Source organism: Bubalus bubalis, chromosome 17 (genome assembly GCF_019923935.1).
Source record: "Bubalus bubalis isolate 160015118507 breed Murrah chromosome 17, NDDB_SH_1, whole genome shotgun sequence".
Classification (NCBI taxonomy): Eukaryota; Metazoa; Chordata; class Mammalia; order Artiodactyla; family Bovidae; genus Bubalus; species Bubalus bubalis.
The window spans coordinates 15525876-15550636 of NC_059173.1; the positions used below are offsets into that span (position 1 = coordinate 15525876).

Genomic DNA, 24761 nt, shown 5'->3' on the forward strand with positions numbered 1-24761 from the left:
AGGAGGAGCTTCTACCACCAGGTTACCAAAGGCTCCAATGAGGTGAAAGAAGAAGAATTCTTACCCTGGTATTTTGACATGTGGTTGACATTCTATGGGCTTCTCCTGTGGCTCAGCTGGTAAAGAATCTGTCTGCAATGCAGGAGACCTGGGTTTGATCCCTGGGTTGGGAAGATCCCCTGGAGAAGGGAAAGGCTACTCATTCCAGCATTCTGGCCTGGAGAATTCCATGGACTGTATAGTCCATGGGGTCGCAAAGAGTTGGACACAACTGAGCGACTTTCACTTCATTAATATTCTATACATGTTATCTAACATTGTTATCAATAGTACACCTGTAGACTGATTCTAGAACAGGCATCAGCAAATCCACTGTCTCTTTTTGTACAGCCCACAAACTAAGACAGTATTTACAGATGAACTTTCAAAATTGATTTGAGAGAAAACACTAACTTTGAACCTCAACTAAGAGAAATGTTATCTCCCCGACAAAGAATTCCATTGTTCTAATTAATAGGCCTGTACTACCAAAGAGTACTCAATTCTCTGGTGGTCCACTGGTTAGAACTATGCTTTCACTGCTGAGGGTGTGGCTTCAATCCCTGATTGGGGAACTAAGATCCTACAAACCGTGTGGAGCAGCCAAATTGAAAAAAGAGAGAGATGAAATATAGAGGCAAATGCAACAACCCCATTGACTGCCTATCTCCCGACTGGCCACTGTTCCTGTTCAAAAGGCCAAAACCCGGAGGCTGTTATAAGCATACGTCTCTGCTTCAGATGAGCTTGGCAAGACGTGAGTTAATCAATCTTGGGCAAGGGCCATTCCATCTTCTGATGAGACCAGCAATCATTCTTCGGCACACCCAACACCCCCTTTCCCCAGGACCTTATGTTGTAACGGGGCACAGTGCCACTACCACCATCACAGAGCGTGTACAAATCAGATGGGCCCAATTAGTCAGAGAACATGGGGCTTTCTCGAGGCTCCCTTTCCTCCAAGTCTGGCATGGCAGTCACATCCCTGGCTAGACAGAAGCACTCCTATCCTCCAAACCCCAATTGAATCATCCAAAGGGGCTCCTGGAGGTGGATACAAACCAGCTTCCTCATTGCTCATGTGCCCACCAGCTCCAATGCTCCCTCAACACTTGCCTGGCCTGAGAAAAACAGACACAGCGAGAGGCTGGCATAGTGTACCACTCAACTCCCCAGTGGCTACAAAATGATCGCTTGAAAGAAGCACAAAGTCTACTGAAATGTGTTAAGGTCCATGCTACTCACTGTAAAGGCAGAAAGTGAAGAGGAACTAAAGAGCTCTTGATGAGGGTGAAAGAGGAAAGTGAAAAAGTTTGCTTGAAACTCAGAGTTTAAAAAACTAAGTGGCATCCGGTCCCATCACTTCATGTAAAATAGAAGGGGAAAAAGTGGAAGCAGTGACAGATTCTATTTTCTTGAGCTCCAAAATCACTGCGGATGGTGACTGAAGCCATGAAATTAAAAGACGCCTGCTCCCTGGAAAAAAAACCATGACGAACCTAGTTGTTTGTTCTCGTTTAGTCACTAAGTCATGTCCAACTGCTTTTCGACCCCATGGACTGTAGTCCAACAGACTCCTCTGTCCATGGGATTTCCCAAGCAAGAATACTGAAGTGGGTTGCCATTTTCTTCACAAGGGGATCTTCCCAACCCAGGGATCAAACCCGCATCTCCTGCATTGGCAGGTAGACTCTTTACCCCCTGGGAAACCACCTGGGAAGCCCAGGACAAATCTAGACAGTGTATTAAAAAGCAGAGACATCATTTTGCCAACAAAGGTACCTATAATCAAACCTGTGGTTGTTCCAGTAGCCATGTATGGATGTAAGGGTTGGACCATAAAGAAGGCTGAGTGCTGAAGAATTGATACTTTTGAATTGTGGTGCTGGAGAAAAAAACTTTTGAGAGTCCCTTGGGCTGCAAGGAGATCAAACCAGTCATTCCTAAAGGAAATCAATCCTGAATACTCATTGGAAGGACTGATGTTGAAGCTGAAAATCCAATACTTCGACCACCTGATGTGAAGAGCTGACTCACTGGAAAGGACTGGGATGCTGAGAAAAATTGAAGGCAAAAGGAGAACGTGGCAGAGGATGAGATGGTTTGATAGCATCACCGACTTGATGGACAGGAATTTGAGCAAACTCTGGTTGATAGTGGAAGACAGAAGAGCCTGGCATGCTACAGTCCATAGGATCGCAAAGAGTCGGATACAACTTAGTGACCGAACAACAATAGCCAGCCCCCCAGACTTTCTGCAGGTAAACACACAGCAGTTCTAACATCATGCCCACCCAGTGTGGAGGCAAAAGGGGATGGGTAAGGCAATGGAAAAAACAGCCATGGAAATCCTGAACTGCTCTGGACTAAGGGATTTCTGTACCCTCAGAAGCAGCAGCCCCAGTCCTGATGGCTAGATTCTTCAACCGCATCATTAAATTAATAAGGAACAGTGCAGAGCCCTTGCTCCTGAAACAAATAACAAAAGCACATCACAGTACCCATTCCAGGCAGGTTGAATCACCCCTAGCCTATAGAAAACCTTCCTCCTTGGAAGATAGAGGCATCAAATGCCCACTGATGGATAAACAGAGATCCAGGTGGTAAGGAGGATGAAAGCTACCAGCCCTCATACAGCCAGCTTCGTGTTTCTGCAGCATTTCTGTCCATTCACACATTCAAGGTCATCTTCAGTTCTTTGTATGTTTTGGATATGGATCCCTTATCATTTGCAACTGTCTTCTCCGATCTAGTAGTTGGCCTTTCTGTTTTGTTGATAGTTTCTTTCATTGTGCAAAAGCTTTTCAGTCTAATGTAGTCTCATTTGTTGATTTTTGCTTTTGTTCCCCTTGCCTGAGAAGACATATCCAAAAAAAAATTACTGGGGAAAAAAAAGAAGACAGCATTCCAAGCATTGGGACAGTCACAATTGTGTGTCTGACAAGACCAGAGTTGTAACAGAATGGACAGTGATAGAACAGTGATAGAAGAGTGATAGAAGGATCTTGGATTTGATTGATGATGTTGCAAGGCCACTGAATGAGCTTCCTGAACCTGAACAGGACAAGAGCAGCACCACAGAATCTGTTAAATAACAAGAAATGAAGTGGACCGACATGGCCTTACAGTACCTCCATGATAGTATCCCTCCCATAAGAAACTGATGCCTGCCTCCTTGTCCATCATCAGATTCTTTTTAAAATACACAGATATAAAACATTGTTTTTCAGTCTCCTAACTTGAATCTTTTAGTGATAGAGCAGCACTCAAAAATGTACAACTAATTTTGCAGTAGAAAAATGGTATATATACCATGTACATACCATGTATGTACATATATATACACATAATACAATGAAATACTATCCAGCCATAAAAAAGAATGAAATCTTGCATTTGTGACACTATAAAACTAGAGAGTACTATATCAAGTGAAATAAGTCAGATTGAGAAAGACAAATACTGTATGATTTAGATATGTGGAATCTAAAAAATAAAACAAATGAACAAATATAAAAATCAGAAACAGAGCCACAGATACAGAGAACAAATAGGTGGTTGTCAGAGGGGAGGGAGGTGAGGAGAGGAAAGATATAAGTGAAGGAGATTAAGAGGTACAAACTTTCAGTTACAAAATAAATGAGTCATGGATATGAAATATACAATGTGGGGAATACAGTCAATAATTATATAATACCTTACAAATAGCTGTGAAAAGAAGAGAAGTGAAAAGCAAAGGAGAAAAGGAAAGATATAAACATCTGAATGCAGAGTTCCAAAGAATAGCAAGAAGAGATAAGAAAGACTTCTTCAGTGATCAATGCAAAGAAATAGAGGAAAACAACAGAATGGGAAAGACTAGGGATCTCTTCAAGAAAATCAGAGATACTAAAGGAACATTTCATGCAAAGATGGGCTCGATAAAGGACAGAAATGTTATGGACCTAACAGAAGCAGAAGATATTAAGAAGAGATGGCAAGAATACACAGAAGAACTGTACAAAAAAGATCTTCACGACCCAGATAATCATGATGGTGTGATCACTGACCTAGAGCCAGACAACCTGGAATGTGAAGTCAAGTGGGCCTTAGAAAGCATCACTACGAACAAAGCTAGTGGAGGTGATGGAATTCCAGTTGAGCTATTCCAAATCCTGAAAGATGATGCTGTGAAAGTGCTGCACTCAATATGCCAGCAAATTTGGAAAACTCAGCAGTGGCCACAGGACTGGAAAAGGTCAGTTTTCATTCCAATCCCAAAGAAAGGCAATGCCAAAGAATGCTCAAACTACTGCACAATTGCACTCATTTCACACGCTAGTAAAGTAATCCTCAAAATTCTCCAAGCCAGGCTTCAGCAATACGTGAACCGTGAACTTCCTGATGTTCAAGCCGGTTTTAGAAAAGGCAGAGGAACCAGAGATCAAATTGCCAACATCCGCTGGATCATGGAAAAAGCAAGAGAGTTCCAGAAAAACATCTATTTCTGCTTTATTGACTATGCCAAAGCCTTTGACTGTGTGGATCACAATAAACTGTGGAAAATTCTGAAAGAGATGGGAATACCAGAACACCTGATCTGCCTCTTGAGAAATTTGTATGCAGGTCAGGAAGCAACAGTTAGAACTGGACACAGAACAACAGACTGGTTCCAAATAGGAAAAGGAGTTCATCAAGGCTGTATATTGTCCCTCTGCTTATTTAACTTCTATGCAGAGTACATCATGAGAAATGCTGGACTGGAAGAAACACAAGCTAGAATCAAGACTGCCGGGAGAAATATCAATCACCTCAGATATGCAGATGACACCACCCTTATGGCAGAAAGTGAAGAGGAACTCAAAAGCCTCTTGATGAAAGTGAAAGAGGAGAGTGAAAAGGTTGGCTTAAAGCTCAACATTCAGAAAACGAAGGTCATGGCATCCGGTCCCACCACTTCATGGGAAATAGATGGGGAAACAGTGGGAACAGTGTCAGACTTTATTTTTCTGGGCTCCAAAATCAGTACAGATGGTGATTGCAGCCATGAAATTAAAAGACGCTTACTCCTTAGAAGGAAAGTTATGACCAACCTAGATAGCATATTCAAAAGCAGAGACATTACTGTGCCAACAAAGGTTCGTCTAGTCAAGGCTATGGTTTTTCCTGTGGTCATGTATGGATGTGAGAGTTGGACTGTGAAGAAGGCTGAGCGCCGAGGAATTGATGCTTTTGAACTGTGGTGTTGGAGAAGACTCTTGAGAGTCCCTTGGACTGCAAGGAGATCCAACCAGTCCATTCTGAAGGAGATCAGCCCTGGGATTTCTTTGGAAGGAATGATGCTAAAGCTGAAACTCCAATACTTTGGCCACCTCATGCGAAGAGTTGACTCATTGGAAAAGACTCTGATGCTGGGAGGGATTGGGGGCAGGAGGAGAAGGGGACGACAGAGGATGAGATGGCTGGATGGCATCACTGACTCGATGGACGTGAGTCTGAGTGAACTCTGGGAGCTGGTGATGGACAGGGAAGCCTGGCGTGCTGAGATTCATGGGGTCGCAAAGAGTCGGACACGACTGAGCGACTGATCTGATCTGATCTGATCTGTCTGGTGCCAGATCATAACTCGAGTTGTTGCAGTAATCATTTTGAAAAGTACGGAAATATCAAACTACTGTGTTGTGTAACAAGAACTAACATAGTGTTGTAGGGCAATTATATTGGGTTGGCCAAAAAGTCTGTTCGGATTTATTTGTAAGTTTGGCCAACCCAATAGTTCAAAAACAAACAAACTCATAGAAAAAGAGATCAGATCTCTGGTTGCCACAGGTAGGCTGATGGGAAGAAGGGAAACTGGACGAAGGTACAAACTTCCAGTTATAAGATAAATTAGTATTAAGGCTGCAATGTGCAAGACGATAAATATAATTAACACTGCTGTGTGTTATATATGAAAGGTAAGAGAGTAAATCTTAAGAGTTCTCATCATAGGGAAGATTTTTTTTCTATTTAATTTTGTATCTATATGAGATGACAGATGTTGACTACACTTATTGTGCTCATCATTTCAATGTGTATATGTAAATGTGTATACGTATGTGTATATGTGTATGTATGTACCTACATGTGTACACATACACATATGTCCATGATGTGTATAAGTAAAATCATTGTGCTGTAAAGCACAATGTCAATTATACCTCAATAAAGCTGGAGGAAAAAAAATTTTTTTAATAACAAAACAAAACCAAAGTCACTTACAGATAACAATTTGTCACATCTCAGAATTCTCCCTGTAGTTTCCAAGGCCATCTTAGAATGTTTCCAAACTCTTCTCCTTAAGAGACTAAGTTATCAACCACATGAATAGTAAGATGGGAAAAGCAAAATTCGGGCCCACAGAGTCCCTCACACACAGCAAATCTTGTTGGAAAAGCTCAGGTGTACTGATTGTTGGGAATTTAAGATGCATTTTTTCCCCACAGGAATCCTGTCACCTGCTTAACCAGCTGAGAGAGAGAACACGAACCAAGTGCATATACACTGTGTGCCAGCTCTGTACTGAAGGCTGCACATGTTTATCTCATGAATGTGTGCAGGGACTCTCTGCCTAGCTTGTACTATTACTCCTGAATTCACAAATGATAACTAAGGGTGGAGGAGTTCAAGTGACGTCCCCAAGGTCACAAAGACAACAGCCAGCAGGGCCTGCATTTGAACCTGGGCAACTAGGCTTCAGAGAGTATGCTCTCAGCCAGTCAGCAACACCACCACAGAGGTAATGGTGGGGTCAAGCCCAGTCCATTTTCTGAAACTCCCATGCAGAAATGAGGGCTGAGTTCCAATCTGAGATGCCAAGGGCTCACCTTCAGCCACTGTCTGAGGAGCAGGAAGGGGCTCCCTGGTGCCTGGAGGGGTATGGTGTAGCTTGCGGTCTCTCCAAAATGGGAACACAGCCTGACGTTCCAGAGGGTTCCTTTTGGTGTATGTGAAACCAGAGGATATCTGTGCTGTGGACTGAACACTTGTTTCTCCCCAAATTCATATGCTGAAGCCTGTGTCCAGTGTGATGGCATTTGGAGGTAGGGCCTTTGGGAGGGGGTTAGGTCCTGAGAGCAGAGCTCTCATGAAGGGGATGGGTGCCCTCATAAGGAGAGGCCCCCAGAGCTTGCTTCCTCCCACTTTGTTCTCTACCAAGGAGAGAAGATACTCATTTACCAATCAGAGAGCAGGCCCTCACTAGACACTGCATCTGCCAGCACCTTGATCTTGGACTTTCCAACCTCCAGAACTGTGAGGAAGAAACGTTTATTCTTTAAACTACTCAGTCTATGCTATTGTTATAGCAGCCCAAACTGACCAAGATAGCCTATGTCCTGTTTTCATGAACAAGCCCTACACCAGTCAGGGACACCATATGTTTCCAAATGAAGTTTCCATAACACAAATCACACCACAGTAACTCAGAGAGCTCAAAGCACCATTTGAGTTTAGTGACTTTTTAAAAAAATATAAGTTCACTTTCATCACAAGAAGACCTTGTATTTATCTCCCTCAGGGCAATAATGAAACTAATCCATCCTCCAATAAACTTAGCCAATGATTAATAAGTTAGTGTCAGATAAAATCATCATAAACCAGATAGAGTGATGATAAAATAAAAACCCAAAGTTGTAATGCCACCTTACTCCTCTGAGGTCAAAAGCAAAGACATTTAGGGACTTCTTTGGTGGTCCAGTGGTTTAGACGCCACACTTACACTGCAGGGGGTGTGTGTTTAAGCCCTGGTCAAGGAACTAATAAGACCTTGCATGCCTCATGGTGCTGCTGCTGCTGCTGCTAAGTTGCTTCAGTTGTGTCCAACTCTGTGCGACCCCATAGACGGAAGCCCACCAGGCTCCCCCATCCCTGGGATTCTCCAGGCAAGAACACTGGAGTTGCCATTTCCTTCTCCAATGCATGAAAGTGAAAAGTGAAAGTAAAGTCGCTCAGTCGTGTCCGACTCCTAGCGACCCCATGGACTGCAGCCCACCAGGCTCCTCCGTCCATGGGAGTTTCCAGGCAAGAGTACTGGAGTGGGGTGCCACGGTGCAGCCAAAAATTTAAAAAAAAAAAAAAGACATTTATTGACAGACCGATATGAAGGAATTATTATTTTTAGATCCTGCAGCATGCAGGATCTTAGTTCCCCAACCAGGGATTGAACTTGTGCCCTGTGCAGTGGGAGCATAGTATTAACCACTGGACCGCCAGGGTAGTCCCAAAGGAATTATTACTGTTTGGCAGCTGGAGTGAGGGAGGTCTGTTGGCATCCACCAGGAACCAATAAGAACTGGGCCAAATTGGGTGACATTTTCTGATACACCCACATTCATTCTGGGTCATTCAACAATTTATCCAGACCAAAAACATTGTGCTTGCAAATTCCATAAGCCTTGAGAGTTGGTGGGAACCTTAGAAACCATCCAAAAATCTAGACATGTCCTTGAAGCCTCTCTTTCCTTCATCCTCCATTTTTAACCCAGCAGCAAATCTTGGCAGTCTCCCTCCAAAATATTCTCTGAACTGTACATTTTCATCCTGACTCTGACCACTAACATCTTGTACCTCTGACTGGCTTCCTTGTTTTTCATGTTACCAGTTTTCTTTGTGAGGAGACACATCCATTCTCTATGTGTAATTTAAATGATACAAGACATTACTAGCTTACAGTCACAGGGGTGCCTCCTACACCTAGAATAAGAGTCCCAGTTATCTTTACCAGTTGTGTTAGTATCCTTGGGCTGCCTTAACAAAGTATCTCAAACTAGACAGATTAAAGGAACAGAAATTGGGACTTCATTGGTGGTCCAGTGGCTATTCTCCATGCTCCCTACGCAGGGCACTGGGTTTGACCCCTTGTTAGGGAACTAGACCCCACATACCACAACCAAAGAGTTTGTATGCTGCAACTAAGACTCAGTGCAGCCGAATACATAAATAAACATTTTTTTTAAAAAAGAATAGAATTGACTCTCCCACCATTCTGAAGTATGAAATCAGATGTCAGGAGGGCCATATTCCTCTCAAGGCTCTAGGAGAGAACCCTTCCTTGCCTCTTTCCTCGTGGCTGCTGCTTGTGGCCATCTGTCTTTGGCGTTCCTTTGCTTGCAGCTGCACTACTCCAGTCTCTGCCTGCCGCTGTGTGAGTTCTCCCTGTGTCTCTGTCTTTGCATGCATTTTCCTCCTATAAGGATAACAGTCAATTTTAATTAGGGCCCACTCTAATGACCTTATCTTCTGGGCTTCTAAGGTGGCACAGTGGTAAAGAATCTGCCTGCCAATGCAAGAGATGCAGGTGTAATCCCTGAGTTGGGAAGATCCCCTGGAGGAGGGCATGGCAACCCACTCTAGTATTCTTGCCTGGAAAATCCCATGGACAGAGGAGCTTGGCGAACTATAGTCCACGGGGTCACAAAAGAGTTGGACACCACTAAGTGACTGAGCACACAATGACCTCATCTTAGGTTGACTGTAATTGCAAAGAGCCTATTTCCAAATGAAGTCATATTCACAAGTACTGAGATTAGGAAATCAACATATCTCTCTGGAGGATACAATTCAACCCACAACAGCAGTCCTACCCAGCCCCACGTGGTCTGGCCCTGCCTCTCATATCTCACACGTCCTGCCTTCTCACACCCTGGGTTCCCACCACACCAGCTGCCTTCTCACCTACACATGCACCATGTTCAACTCGCCTTGCACCAGTTCAATTTCTGCCTGGATCCCCACCTCTCTCTTTTGCGTGACTGGCTCCAACACATCATTCACTGTCAATGTCACTCCTTCCAAAAGCTCCTCTCTGACCCACCCATGTAAAATGTTTCAGAGAATCACATCACGCCACCTCAGTTCTCTGCACAACACCTGTCACTCTTATACTGCCTGATGCATTTTTTTATCTGCTGACTGCCTGTCTTCCCCCATTAGGATGTCAGTTCCGTGTCGGTAGGGACAGTCTCTGTCCGATCCATTCCTGTGGCCCAGTGCCTAGAACAGTGTCTGGCATCAGGCTCTCAATAAATATATATTGATTAAAGGAATGAGTAAATTCTTTAATTTACAGATGAGAAAATCAGGGAGCAATAAAATGATCACATGAGTATTTCCACTCAACCAGAATGTGGATATCCCTCTAAGACAGTGATCAACGAACTTTTCTGTAGGGGCCAGAGAGTAAATATTTTAGGTTCTGTGGGACATACGATCAGTTTCACAGTCACTCAGCTCTGAGATTATAGCACTAAAGACAATCAGAGATAATATGTGACTGGATAAGCATTGCTATGTTCAAATAAGACCTTATTTGAACCGAAAGTTGAATTTCATATAATTTTCACATGTCACAAGTATCATTCTTCTTTTGATTTTTTCAACCATTAAAAATGTAAAAAAATATTTGCTGCTTGCAGGTCATACAAAAATATACAACAGTCTAAAAATGGCCCACAGGTTATAATTTGCCAACTATTGGTCTAAATACATGCATGTATATTGACAGACATGATAGACTGATTTAGGAAAGACAGTAGCAATAGTAGTTCATACTAAGCCCTGTATTCAGCACTAGAGCATAAGAGCACATATCTGGTAAGGCATGCGATGCATTGTCCCCAGTTAACAAATGAGGAAAACTGAACCTCAGAGATATTAAGTTACTTACTCAAGATGACCTATCCTTAGGGTTGGAACTCAGGCAGTCTGACTTGCTTATGTTATACTTTGACTTTGTTGCATAATAAAGTGGGATTAATAGCAAGGATGATATTAATAAGCTAAAAGTAATAGCTAACTATTAATAAATAATATGCCAGGAGCAATTTACATAGATATCAATTCAGTTCAGTTCAGTGGCTCAGTCGTGACTGACTCTTTGCGACCCTGTGGACTTCCGCACGCCAGGCCTCCCGGTCCATCACCAACTCCCGGAGTTTACTCAAACTCATGTCCATTGTGTCAGTGATGCCATCCAACCATCTCATCCTCTGTCGTCCCCTTCTCCTCCCTCCTTCCAGCATCAGGGTCTTTTCAAATGAGTCAGTTCTTCGCATCAGGTGGCCAAAGTATTGGAGTATATATGTAGATATACTGGTATTTACTCCTCCCAGCAATTCTATGAGGCAAGAATTCCTATTATCCCCATTATACAGATGAGGAAATGACAGATGTGAGAGCTTGCACGTGGGAGTGCCCAGAATGAAACCCAGGCTACTGACTCCAAAGGCCTCCTCAGGTCCAAGGCTCTGAGCACCTCCCCACTAGTTGCAATCCCCACCCACCACTTACTGGCCACCTGCAGCCACACTTGGAACCTCCGGGTCTCGGTCTTGTTCAGGATCTCAGAGCAGGTGTAGTTCCCCTCATCCTGCAGGTTCAGCGCCTCGATGTGCAGGGAGCTGGCATTCACCAGAGAGAAGCGTGACTGGGCTGGTGGGAGGCTGGAATTGGAGGACAAGAGGAAGACTGACTCCGAGTCATTGCGGCACCAGGTCACGAGGCCCCTCTGTCCCGAGATGTTGCCACAGTGCAGGGTGATGTTCTCGTGAATTTCTCCAATGATGACAGCCTCCAATCCTGTGCAAGGAAAGGTCAGGCTGTTACTATCTTTCTTGATCCTAGATAATCTCCTTTTCTTGCCATTTCCCTGCATTAAGATTTAAAAACAAAACAAAACAGGCATGTATGTTTGAGATGCAATAATACACCGAGCCCCACCCTGTTGGGATTATTGGCCGGTAATTGACAGTAATGAACTTGTGGTGGATCACAACTGCAAACAGTCCTAATAAGCCCCTCCTCCACTGTCTATGCCCTTCACAATGTCACTCCATAGTGCCCTCCCACTCTTGACTCTGGTAGCACCATGTGACTTACTCTGATCATTGGGGTGTTAACAAATGTGTTGCAAGCAGAGGCTTAAAAAGCACTGGTGTGATTGGGCTTGCTCACTCTCACCTTCTGCTACCACCTTGAGAAGGATGTGCCTGGGCTAGGTAGCAGGGGAGGGTGAAAAATACATGGTGTGGACTCCAGCTGCCTCAATCCTCTCAGCTATGGCCACTCACCTGATGCCCAGACACATGAGTGAGCCCAGGCAAGAACAGCAGGGCCAACTGTCCAATACTCCCAGGCCCTTCAGAAATAAGCACTCATTGCCATTCTGTGATGCTTTGTTACACAGATTATTGTGGCAATAAATAACTGATACAGAACCCGAGTGGCTTTACTTGCCTAGAAATCCAGAATGGTGGAAGAAGAGGGCTCTGGCTTTGTTTCCTCTTTGCTGCTGCTCTCTGTCTTTCTCCATCTCAGGTACAATGCAACACCACTCAGCAGCTCCATGCAGGAATGGGCTCAGAGTGGGGACTTTGGGGCATGCTCTGAGCTAGGCACTGGGGAGCCAATGACAGGCAAAATAGAAACCTGCAGGATCTCACAGTCTAGAGGAGAAAACAGGCAATAGGGACTCCCCTGGCAGTCCAGCGGTTAAAACTCCACACTTCCACTGCAGGGGAATGGGTTCGATCCCTGGTCAGGTAACTAGGATTCCATATGCCATGCAGCATGGCAAAAAAAAAAAAAAAAAAAAAGACAATAAACTGGCAATTAGGATGCAGTGTGATAAATAGCATGATAGGAGCTTGGAGAAGGGGCTCTTAAGTCTAGCTGTGGTTTGTGACAGGGAAGGCTTCCTCTAGGAAGCCACACTGAGATCTGATGGTCAGGAAAGAACTAGCTAGGTAGAGATGAAGCTGGTGTTCCCAGGCAGAATGAAAAGTGCATATCAGCAGCAGCACTGTCAGAAATTCAGATTATCAGGTCCCACCCAGAACATCTAAATCAGAACCCAGGGGTGGGGTGGGAGGTAGCACTCTGCATTTTCACAAGCCCTCCAGGTGCCCCTGATGTGCGTTCAAGACTGACAAATGCTCAGGCAACTCATTTGGCATTAAGACTGCCACCAGGTAACAAGAAGCGAATGCAGCCCATTTTGCTGAGAAATGTCCTAATATTTCAGCCCCCTCCACAATCAGCACCCATATACAAAGAGGTCACAGGCGCAGGAATGACGGGCAGAACCAGTCTTACTCATGCCGTCACATTCAACAGATGAGAAAGCTGTGATGCAAAGAAGGGAAGTGGGCTGGCCTGAAGTCCTACAATGAGAAGGTAGCAGTGTGCGACCAGAGTCTAGATTTCTTGCTCCATTCAGTGCTTTTTCCACCACACTGGAAGTTTTCAAAGTATGTGAATATTCTGGGGTTTGGTTAAAGATGGTATTTCATTACAAAATAAACTGCCCTCAACAGCGGTATTGGGACAATTGGCTGTCCACACACAGAAGAATGAAGATGGACCCCTTACCTCACATCACATATAAAAATTAACTCAAGATCAGGCGTTCCCTGGCAGTCCAGTGGTTAGGACATAGCACTTTTACTGCTGTGGCCTGGGTTCAATCCCTGGTTGGGGAACTAAGATTCTGCAAGCCAGGCAGAGAGGTTAAAAAAAAAAAAGGAACTCAAAATAGACCATAGATCTATATGGTTTATAAAATACTTAGAAAACTATAAATTACTTAGAAAAAAAAACAAAAGAATGTATCTTTGTGACTTTGGGTTAAGCCTGCGGGCACCCGAGAGCCCGTGCTTCACAACAAGAGAAGACACTACAATAAGAAGCCTGTGCACTGCAACCAGAGAAAGCCCACACCAGCACAGCCAATAAACAAACAAATAAATATTTTTAAAAAAGCACCCTGAAACAAGATGAATGGGAAACCATCCCAATAAACACATTTTGGATACAAAAAAATAAAGTGAAAAGAAGACCCACAAGCTGAGAGAAAATATTTGCAAATCACATTTGAGAAGAGATTTGTATGTGGAATATATATATACGAAAACTCTCAAAACTCAACAATAAGAAGACAATGTAAAAATGAACAAAAGATTTAAATTGACATTTCTCCAAAAGATAGATAAAAGGCCAATAAGCACATGAAAAGCTCAACATTAGTCACTAGGGAAAATGCAAGTCAGAACTACAATAAGATACCTAACACTTCACACTTGCTGCTACTGCTAAGTCACTTCAGTCATGTCCTGTCAGGAAGCATTTAACAGGAGGCTTCCTGTGTGCTGTTTTGGATCTGTCAGGAATTCCCTGTTCCTTATTAATTCCTGAATATTCAGGAATTAAGAGGAGAGGCAAGACTCTCCTGGGACTGAGGAATCCAGGCATTTCCTTCGTTAGTTTTTCTATACGGTGATAAGTACCCTCTTCCTTTTTATGAACCATATGGTAAAAGTGGTTATTTACAACTCTCTCTTTCATATGGATGACCTCATGTTTTCTTGATAACTTGTAAGTTTTGATTTTATCTCTGCTGAAAACAGCTATCTTGTAAGACAGTATAAATACCTACACAATGTTGAATAAAACACCTTTGCTCCATCAGAGCTCTGGTCCCCATGTCTTTCTTTCTCTTTCTTTCTCTCTCTCTCTCTCAGGCTATTTCTTTGGCACGCAGAGGCCCTCTGAGTTCACTTTCCTGCCCAGGCTTCTAAGACCCTCTCGAGAAGGTGCTCTGCGCCTTCACCCCATCGAGAGGGCGCCTGAGGCCTCTGTGAACAGAGCAAGCCCCGTGGAAGGGGCTTTATTGGCTTTCTCTGTAAACCAAGGAATATCAGCCTCTTTCTCTCCTTTACTTTCTTATCCTCCACTCCAGACCACCATGTTCCGGTCCATTAAAGGACCTCAACAGTGTCCGACTCTGTGCGACCCCACAGACAGCAGCCCACCAGGTTCCCCCATCCCTGGGATTCTCCAGGCAAGAACACTGGAGTGGTTTGCCATTTCCTTCTCCAATGCTTGAAAGTGAAAAGTGAAAGTGAAGTCACTCAGTCGTGTCTGACGCTTAGCGACCCCATGGACTGCAGCCCACCAGGCTCCTTCACACTTGCTAGGATGGCTAAAATGAAAGACAATAACAAGCGTCGCAAAGATGTAGAGAAACTAGAACCCTTATACATTGTTAGCGGATTTTTAAATGGTGCTGCTACATTGGAAAACAGTTTGATATTTCCTCGCAAGGTAAAGCTACCATATGACTCTACCCTGGCAAGTCTACCTCTAGGTGTATGACCAAGAGAAATGAAAACTTGTCCACACAAAAACTTGTACATGCACGCTCACATGATTCATAATAGCCAAAAGGTGGTAACAGCCTGAATGCCCATCAACTGATGAATGAATGAAATGTGGTATATCCATATAATGGGAATATTATTTGGCCATAAAAAAGGCCAAAAGCTATAGCATGGATGAATCTTGAAAATACTGTGTTAAGTGAAAGAAGGCAGTCATAAAAGACAACATATTTTGCGATTCAAATTATATGAGATGTCCAAATAGGCAAACCTACAGAGATGTCCAAATAAGTAAATCTACGGAGATAGAAAGTGGACTAGCTGTTGTCTAGGGCTGGAGAAGTGGCTTGTCTGGGGGCAGAGGCATGTAGTGGGGAGTGACTTTTAAAAATTTTTATTTATTTTTGGCTGGGTCTTCATTGCTGCGTTTGGGCCTTCTCTAGTTGTGGTGAGCAGAGGCTACTCTCTAGTTGCAGTGCTGGATCTTCTCATTGTGGTGGCTTCTCTTGTTGCAGAGCATGGGCTCTAGGGGCACGAGCTTCAGTAGTTGTGGTTCCTGGGCTCTACTGCACAGGCTCAATAGTTGTGGTACACAGGCTTAGCTGCTCCGTGGTATGTAGGAGCTCCTCGGATCATGGGTCAAACCTGTGTCTCCTGCACTGGCAGGCAGATTCTTTACCATTAAGCCACCAGGGAAGCCCAGGAGAGACTTAATACTTAAGTAGAGGGTATCTTTTTGTGATGAAAATGTTCTGGAACTAATGGTGATGGTTGCACTATCTTGTGAATATACTAAACACCAATAAATTGTGCAGTTAAAAGGTAAAGTATATAGTATGTAAGTAAATTATATCTCAATTAGGTTGTTGTAAAAAAATTGTTACCTGCCTTTGGAATTCATTCTCTTTTATACAACAAAGAGCAACCGTTATCTGTATTTGGGCTTTTATCTGGTTGGAAGGGGCTACCTCTGAAAAATCACAAGACAGCTGAAGCTACAGCATGTTCCCACACTCTCCCATTGTGGCTACACCATTCCCTGAAGCCAGGGTAAAATGAAAAAAAATAAATAAATTCTAATCACTTGTTGGAAGGCAGAAAATGTGACCTAATGCTGGAGATTCCAAAACAGCAAGAAACACGTCTAAACAATCACTTTAAAAAACGAGTGAGAATTATTTTTAAATAGTTAGGCCCGGGAACCCAAGTTGTCAGTGGCAATCCCCACTGAGGAGAAAAAAACTGCAGAATTACAGATGCAACAATGTGTTCGTGAGACCTGAAGACCTGCCCTTCCCGGGCTCCTTGGCAAAGGAATAAAAAAAGCCTTGGAAAAGCCCCGGTGAAACTTTAGTCTTGGAACTTGAGCTAACACTGTCTTTTCCTCTAAGGACTAGAATGACATAACCACAAACTACACCATTTTAAGGCATTTCACTTCTCCTGGCTTTCCTCACTCCATTCTTTTTAAACACTGACGCTGAAGGTGACCTTAGAGAGCCCTCAGTCCTGAGGGCTGAGTTCAGGACAGACTGAGTCAGGGCTCGGTAGGGAAGAACACAGTCATCAACTAGTGATGTCTGATAGGGAGAAGGAATGGGTGGTCCTTGAGGGTGCACTGGTTCCATGCTTAATCATCCTAAACCTCATGTTATAGCTGAGAAAACTTAAGTCCAGAAAGCTTAAGTGATTTACTTACTGCTAAGACACTACAGTCGTGTCTGACTCTGTGCAACCCCATAGACGGAAGCCCACCAGGCTCCCCCGTCCCTGGGATTCTCCAGGCAAGAACACTGGAGTGGGTTGCCATTTCCTTCTCCAATGCGTGAAAGTGAAAAGTGAAAGGGAAGTCGCTCAGTCGTGTCCGACTCTCAGCGACCCCATGGACTGCAGCCTACCAGGCTCTTCTGGCCATGGGATTTTCCAGGCAAGAGTACTGAAGTGGGGTGCCATTGCCTTCTCCAAAGTGATTTACTTAAGCTCCCACAAAAGCCACTGGGAGGACTGGGACTGTCATTCAGGTCTTTGATGCGCCAGGTCACAGGAATTTACTCGGTCTCCCAACCAGAAGAGTGAGACATTCTATGTTACTAGAAGTGGTCCATAAGGTGTCCAGAGGGCCCCTGAAAGTCCCCCAACCTTAAATTCAGAATATGGACTGGAGGGGTGGGATGGTAGGGGTGGTAGGGAGGCTCAAGAGGAAGGGATATATGTATATATATATAGCTGATTCACAGTGTTGTACTGTAGAAACTAACAGTTATATCCAATTAAAAAAAGAAGAATATGGACCAGAGGAAGAAACAATATCAACAACCCTTTTCCAAAGCTGCCATCATATTAACATTTACAGAGTTGGAACTATATCGAACAGTTATTTTTTTCCCCCTATTCTTTTCTCAAGAATGACCCCAGGTTTACAACCTGAGGTGACAGCGGGGCCTTGAACACTGTCTGGAGTTAAGTGACAGGAGAAAGATGGTTTTCTCCCCCAAAACAACTCCCAGCTTGAAAAACCAAGAACAAAAATACATCAAGCAAGGAAAGCCCTCTGGCACTGTACACAAAGGTGAACTTGACCTGGGCGTCAAAATAACTGGGCATGGCCATGGAGGAAACATCCTCCTGTGGAGAGCTACAGCCAGTGCATTCCACAATGATGATTTCCACCCAGGGTTCTGGGTTGAAAGGTCCCCAGGCCCCTGATATTCACAGTACAGTAAACACTGCAGACAGCTGGGAAGTAGGGAATACACAATCACCTTTAACTTCGAGGGTCAGCCGACTGGAGACGGTATATCCACTTCTCCTCCCCAAAGCACAGTGACCACCCCTCCATATGCCTGGAGGTGCCAGCCCAGTCATGTCTATGACTTCAGTGGGCCAGGGGGAAGCATTAGTATTAATACTACAGCCAGGAGCGGGGAACAAATTTGAAGTCACCTATCCTAGATGAAAACGGGTGACCACAACTCAGTTCCACTTGGGAAAGCAGGCCCTGAGTGGCAAGATCCTCAGATTTTCCCACCTAAACTAGAAATCTAGCTTATGAGGAATTTTATTGTTTTTAAATAATTGCTAAAAAGAAAGCAAAATAAAAACTTGTGAGAACCTCACAATTAGGAACTTTTGGCACTTGCTGCTGGGAAGCTCACAGCGGGCAATTCCTCTAGGTACCTACAAGAGATCAGCAGACCACACTGGACTGGGTGGCTCCTGAAAATAGGACTCTGTAAGTATTCTGGCAAACTCCATTTCCCTTCCCTCACCTCAGGTCCTCTCACTGCTTGTCACACTGCCCTGAATGCAAAAGACATGCATTTGCTGGTGAATTAAGTTCAAAAATATTTTTTCAACCTTTTAAAAATTCTGTATGTTTTTGTAAGGGCTTCCCTGGTGGCTCTGTAGTAAAGAACCTGCTAGCCAATTCAGCAGGCATGGGTTTGATCCCTGGGTCAGGGAGATCCCCTGGAGAAGGAAATGGCAACCCATTCCAGTATTCTTGCCTGGGAAACCCCATGGACAGAAGAGCATGGCAAGTTACAGTCTATGGGGTCACAAAAGAGTCAGACAGGATTTAGCGACAAGACAACAGCAACAACAAAATGTTTTTGTAAGCAACCGTCTGTTCTTTATTGCTCCAAGGCAGATCACAGATGGAGCAAGTTAAGACTCTTCGCCAATCATATCAAGAGTAAGAGGCAATGTCAAGTGTAGGGGAAGATTCCTATAAGTTTGAAATTATTTCAAAGTAAAAGTTTTTTCGTTTAAGTAATGGAGAAAAGCACAATTTTGCCATAGTCACACCGGTCGGCTTGCGGGAGTGTGTAGGGAAATCACAGGTTACAGGTGCAAGGCGAGTTCAACCTTGGGCAGAGGGAGGAGAGGAGAGGAAACTGAAGGAGCCTCGAGTCTGAGAACCAGCGCAGCACGTAAAACCAAACCACGAATTTACATACGCCGTTTTAAAAAAACAGAACAAAAATAAACATTTCACACCTCTTCAACGTTTCCATCTTCAGTTTCCCCAATTTTCACCTCCGCAGGCCCTTTGCAGCCTCGCCTGCTGCCCACTCTAAGGAGGGTAGGGATGTCTTGCCCTTTATCAAGGGCTCGGTAAAATTCCTTCCTGCAAAAAGCTGAGCTGCGAGCAGGAAAGTCAAGACCCTCCCAGGGCGACTTCGAGGCCTCGGCCACGACTGGATCCAGGGAGTCGGAGGGAATTCGGTTCCCGGCTCTCCCCTCCCCACCGTTGCCTCGCATCAACTTTTTGCCTCCAGATCTTCTCCCCTTACCTGCGGCGACCCAGCGGGCCAGCAGCGCTCCGAAGCAGACGAGAACCCAGGACTCGGACGCCCGGACGCCTGCGGCCATCTCGCCCCAGATGCGGACAGGGGCCCTTCGGGAAACTCAAGCTCCGGCTTGGCTGGATGTGCACTCCCCAGGGGTACCCAGTACTCCTCCCAAGTCCTCGGAACTGCAGAGTAGCTCCACTTTCCGCAGCCCCCAGGAAGGATGCTTGGGGTGAGCCCGATGTCAGGGGCTAGAAGCTGCGCCGGGCTCCAAGCGCCACTGTCTCTCCCGAGAGCCCAGCCCGTGGTGGGAGGGCGCACCCCGCCCCCTGCGCCCGCCACCCACTCCCGCTGACGGAAAACAACAGGAGCTGAGTTCCCTCCCGCCTCCCATCCAGGCGGGAGCCCAACTTCCTCTACCTTGGCCGAGGAGGAGGGCTTTATGCAAAGGGCGCGCGCCCGGGCGCGCCGAGTCGGGTCGGGGCAGGCCGGGGGCGGAGCGCCGAGGCTGGTCCCTCCCCGAGCCCACTCGCCCGGGACAGCGGCCCTGAGTCGCGGGGAAAGTGGGCGGCGCAGAGCCCTGCAGCTGCCGCAGGATGGCATCCCCACTCGACCCGCCGGCTGCTCCCTCCCGGGCGCCCAGGCTGCGGCACTCGAAGGACCGTCTCGACTCGGAGGGGCTGGTGCCAAGCTGCAGAATTCACGGTCCCCTCGGTTTAGCTGTTCTAGGGATTCCCAGTTGTTTCCCTGTGCCCCGGGGCGGACTCCTGGGCCGCCATCGCTGCCTTTCTCTACCCTTTGCAGAAGGACGGCAGGTCTGGAGCAGGAGAAAGATGATCCTTTAGAACTTCCAGCCAAGAGCTGCCATCAGACTCTGGTCCTCCGGCTAACCGGCAGAGACCACACAGTAAGCGCGAGGGCAGCGGAACTGGGTGCTGGGGAGCTTTTTTGTTTTTTCTAGTTCTCCCACCCCCCCATCCAGTCTGGTTCCCAGAGAACTGCATTCCCAAACTAAAATCCCCCTCTTCCTGCCACATCCCTAACCCATCCTCTGTCCTAGGGAAAATGCGGTTATGACATCCTGAGGAAGAGATGATCCTTGAAACAGCCCTAACAGAAACTTACTCTTAAAAAACAAACAAACAAACAAACAAAAAACCTGCAGCTAACATAGTGAAATATTAACTGTGAATTAACTAGGAGGTGAATATATGAGAGTTTTCATTCTTTCAACTTTTCTATCTTTGAAAATTTCCCCATCATCTCATTGTAAATTTTTGTTGGGGAAAAAAAAAAAGAAAACAATGCTATTAAGAAAATCATTCATTCTGTTGCCGGAAGACCCCTTATTGAAGTACTTCTTCCATCAGGAAATCCTCTTGAAACCAATAAAAATGTGTTTTGCCCACGAACTGAGACATAAAGTTGCACAGTCCCTTTTTTTCCTCCCTCTTTTGTTCAATGATTTTATGTCTTCCGCCAGCTCCTGAAAGTTTTCCTCGTTCCTTGCCTCCTTTTGTTTTTCATCTTTTACTTGGTGATGGAAAGTTAAGTCTACCCTGGACGCACAGGTCCTGTATTCCTAGCACCTGGTACCTCAGGTACCACCCAATGTATATTTGTTAAATAAACAAATGAGAGTTCATTGGTTTTGATATTACATCTCCTCAAACTTTTCTGACAGACATCTCACATCCTCACCTGAAGTTAACAAGATACAAATAAAATCAATAGGGGGCAAGTTTTTCAGCTGAGGGTCTGGAATTTTCTGTGACCCTACTGGTGCCTCACAGGGAACTTGCTCAGAGCATGCCCTCCTGGTATATTGGCTGAATCAAACACACTGCTCTTACACCCAGTTCTCCACTCCTAGAAGGATCAACCTCCTACACAATGTTTTACAACAGTGATTATAGCACCTCATATTTGCATAGCTGGGGCTTTTTTCTAAAGCAGTTTTACAAACTTAATCTCACTGGTCCCTCCCTCCAACCCTTGGACCTAAAAATCATTCAATCCCATTTTCACTGAGAAAGTACAGCTAGGAGGTTAAGCTCCAGTTGGCGGTAAAGCCAGGACTGGAACCCGTGTCTGTCTGACTCCAATTCCTGCCAAAGCAAGTTCCAATCTTGTCGCTTATACAGAGTCTTGTTGACTTGAAAGAAAAGCGCACAGCCGCGGATCCAACCATAGAGACAGTCTCTCAAATAGCACCGAGAAACCGCTTGAAGAGGTAAGGGATGAGCCAGGTTATATATGAACTTTCTTGCTGGGAAAAACAAGTAGTCAAGCTTCTAAAGATTACTGCCAATGATGAACAGACATATCAAATTAACGATTTTAATGTTTTTCTGTGTATGAAAAGATGCAAGAATTTGGGGTCATTTGAAAATTTTCCCTAGATATGCATCTTAAAAATTTTTTTTGGCTGCTTTGGGTCTTAGTTGTGTCATGCGGAATCTTTCCTTGGGGTACACAGACTCTCCCTCTGGTTGTGGCACAAGGACTCAAGCACCTAGGCTCAGTAATTGTGGCACGAGGGCTTAGTTGTTTCACAGCATGTGGGATCTTAGTGCCCTGATCAGGGATCGAACCCACATCCCCTGCATTGCAAGGCGGATTCTTAACCACTGGACCACCAGGGAAGTCCCTAGATAGGCATCTTAACTATTCAAGGGGCTGTATATCCAAAGCACAGAACGTTTCCTGCTTTTTTTTTCCCATCCTGAATTTCCTGGAGGGTGCACTGTCATGGGCCACTGTAGTGGCTAATGGCTTGATCCTTGTAGAACTGGAATGGCAGGCAATAATTGTTTCTTTACACTCTGGATGTTTTGGGTGTCACCAGGCCAACAGACATGGGCATTCCCCTAAGCAATGCTCAAAGGAAGCCTCCAAACCACTCAGAGCTGGGACAGAGCTGGTGCAGGTAACACCCACTCTCTCTGGTTTGAGCAAGGCTGTGACTGACTCTGAGAGAGGACCTGTTAGGAAACACCCTGCCCTAACATCTGGTTGTGTTCCAGGCCACTCTGGACAGTAGAAAATGCCCTACCTAGAACAGTGATGTTGGGGGTGAGTTGGGGGTTCACTATGGGGTCTCTAGCAAGATAGGAGTCTTTCAAAGCCCTAGTTTCACTATCTGTACCTTATGGTCAATGTTTATTGTATTTGCATATGTGCTCAGTTGTGTCTGACTCTTTGTGACCCTATGAACTGTAGTCCCCCAGGCTCCTCTGTCCATGGGATTCTCTAGGTGGGTTGCCATTTCCTCCTCTGGGGATATTCCTGACCCAGGGATCAAACCTGCATCTCCTGCGATGCAGGCAGATTCTTTGCCACTGAACCACCAGGGAAGCCCCATGGTCAATGTTTACATCATGAGAATGTCATGAAAATAAAGTGAGGGATTCAGTCTTTAAAGCATCGCTTTAGGGTTTCTATTTGAGATGCATCCTGTCAGAACCTGTCAGGACTTTTAAATCGCACAATTAGATATTAAACATGAGGCTCAAACACCTCTTAGCTCAGGCTGCTATGCATGGCTACTTTTGTTTTCTTTCATTTTCACCTCTTAAGAATTGAAAAAACTCTCTCTATGCTAGGTGCTTTGTGTCTGTTCATTGAATCTTTAGCACAACCCTAAGAGGTTGGCATTAAAATTTCCAATTGACAGATGGCTCAGAGAAACCAATTTACATCTCAAGTTAAAGGGGGAATCTGGATTTGAACACATATCTGAGGCAGTGTCATCCTGATCAGTCTTAGTGGGAGGACTGTGCTGGGGCTCCTGCCTGACTCCAGAGCCAACAGTCTTTGAAGCATCCTGGGTCTTTGAAGCCATCCAGCCACCTATTATTTCTGCCCCACTACTCCTCTTGCCAAGTCCCCTCCCTAGAGGTAATGCTGAAAGGTTTCTTAGCAACAACTTGCTTTTCTGTTTAACCTCTTGGGGGCTCAGAAAGGATGGGCCAGTCAGGAACAGCTTGAGTAGCAGCCTGGCCCTGGGGTCTGGCTCTGAACCCCTTGCTTCAAGAAGTACTAAAAGGCAGATGACAATATCCTACCAGTCCCCTGAGAAAGGGTTAACCAGGGACTGACAAGAGATGGAAGACTCACTCATCCTAAGGGATGAAAGGAGCCCAGTCATGTGCTGGTGAATATGGAATCACTCCTGGCAGTGAGAAGACAGTATAATGTCTGTCAGTTTCCATAGTGTAAATATTTCCACAACAGCCAATTACAAGTCATCCTTGTGAAGTTACTGAGCCATAAGCACAGTCAGCTCTCCCAAGCCTGTACCACTGGAACTTTGTCCCTGTGAGATGACTCCAAGGTGGGAACCTTGCCAGGATGACCCAGGAGAGCTCCTGTGAGCCAGCTGTATCAGATGACTCGGGTGAATACATTCTCCCATCAAACTCCTGTTGTCAGGGGTTCCCTGGTGGTCCAGTGGTTAGGACAGCCACCCTCATTGCTGAGGGCATGGGTTCAATCCCTGGCCGGGGAACTAAGATCCTGCAGGTGTGTGACCAAGGGAAAACAAACAAAGAAGTCCCATTCTCTGCTCTCACACTCATCTATTTTTTTTAATTAATTAATTTATTTGGCTGCACCTGGTCTTAGTCACAGCACTCAGAATCTGTGATCTTCGGTGTGGCATGCGAACTCTTAGTTATGGCATGTGCGCTCTAGTTCCTTGACCAGGAATTAAACCCAAACCCCCTGCATTGGAAGTATGGAATCTTAGCCACTGGACCACCAGGAAATTCCTTTACCCTCACCTATTGAGTGCATCTGTTGGCCAACATAACTGTTATCTTCTTAATTCCAAATCCGGACATATGGATTGACAATCACAAATGTATTGAATCCACGGGGTCAGAAAAAACTAGCAAACTCAAGGTACCCTGAGAAAGCTTGATGAAGCATTTCCCCGAAGTTGTCTGTTTTTTAAATAGCTTTTGCTGTGTTCCTGATTATCAACATAGGCATGTTATGCTCATTCTAGACTAATGGGGGAAAAAAAGAGAAAATAAAATGTAACCATAGTCATCTAGAAGTAATTACCATCATCACTAGAAACTTCTCGTCTTTTCTGCTGAGTTCCAATATATGATTTTTTAAATGCAAAGCTGTGATGACATTTTACAGGGAGTTTTCATTCCTGCTTTTTTCCCTTAATTCTATATTAAAAGTAGACTTTGTGTGTTTTTGATAACTATTTTTTTTTAAACTGGAAAATTAATAAAATGCT

The 24761-nt window shown here is 44.9% G+C and overlaps 1 protein-coding gene and 1 non-coding gene across 2 annotated transcripts in view; one reads left to right on the forward strand and one right to left on the reverse strand.

The window, feature by feature from the left end:
* VSIG10 (V-set and immunoglobulin domain containing 10) overlaps nucleotides 1-19725 on the reverse strand; it is a 43176-nt gene extending 23451 nt beyond the window's left edge. The window contains exons 1-2 of the mRNA XM_006074235.4: nucleotides 19508-19725; nucleotides 11347-11634 (exon numbers count right to left, since the gene is read on the reverse strand). Of these exons, the coding sequence (XP_006074297.3) occupies nucleotides 11347-11634; nucleotides 19508-19586 (367 nt within the window). The 5' untranslated portion in view covers nucleotides 19587-19725. The remainder of the gene's footprint in view (nucleotides 1-11346; nucleotides 11635-19507) is intronic.
* Nucleotides 13464-13535, forward strand: TRNAK-UUU. The gene has a single exon. It is a non-coding gene; the product is annotated as a tRNA-Lys (tRNA).
* Nucleotides 19726-24761: the final 5036 nt, after the last annotated feature.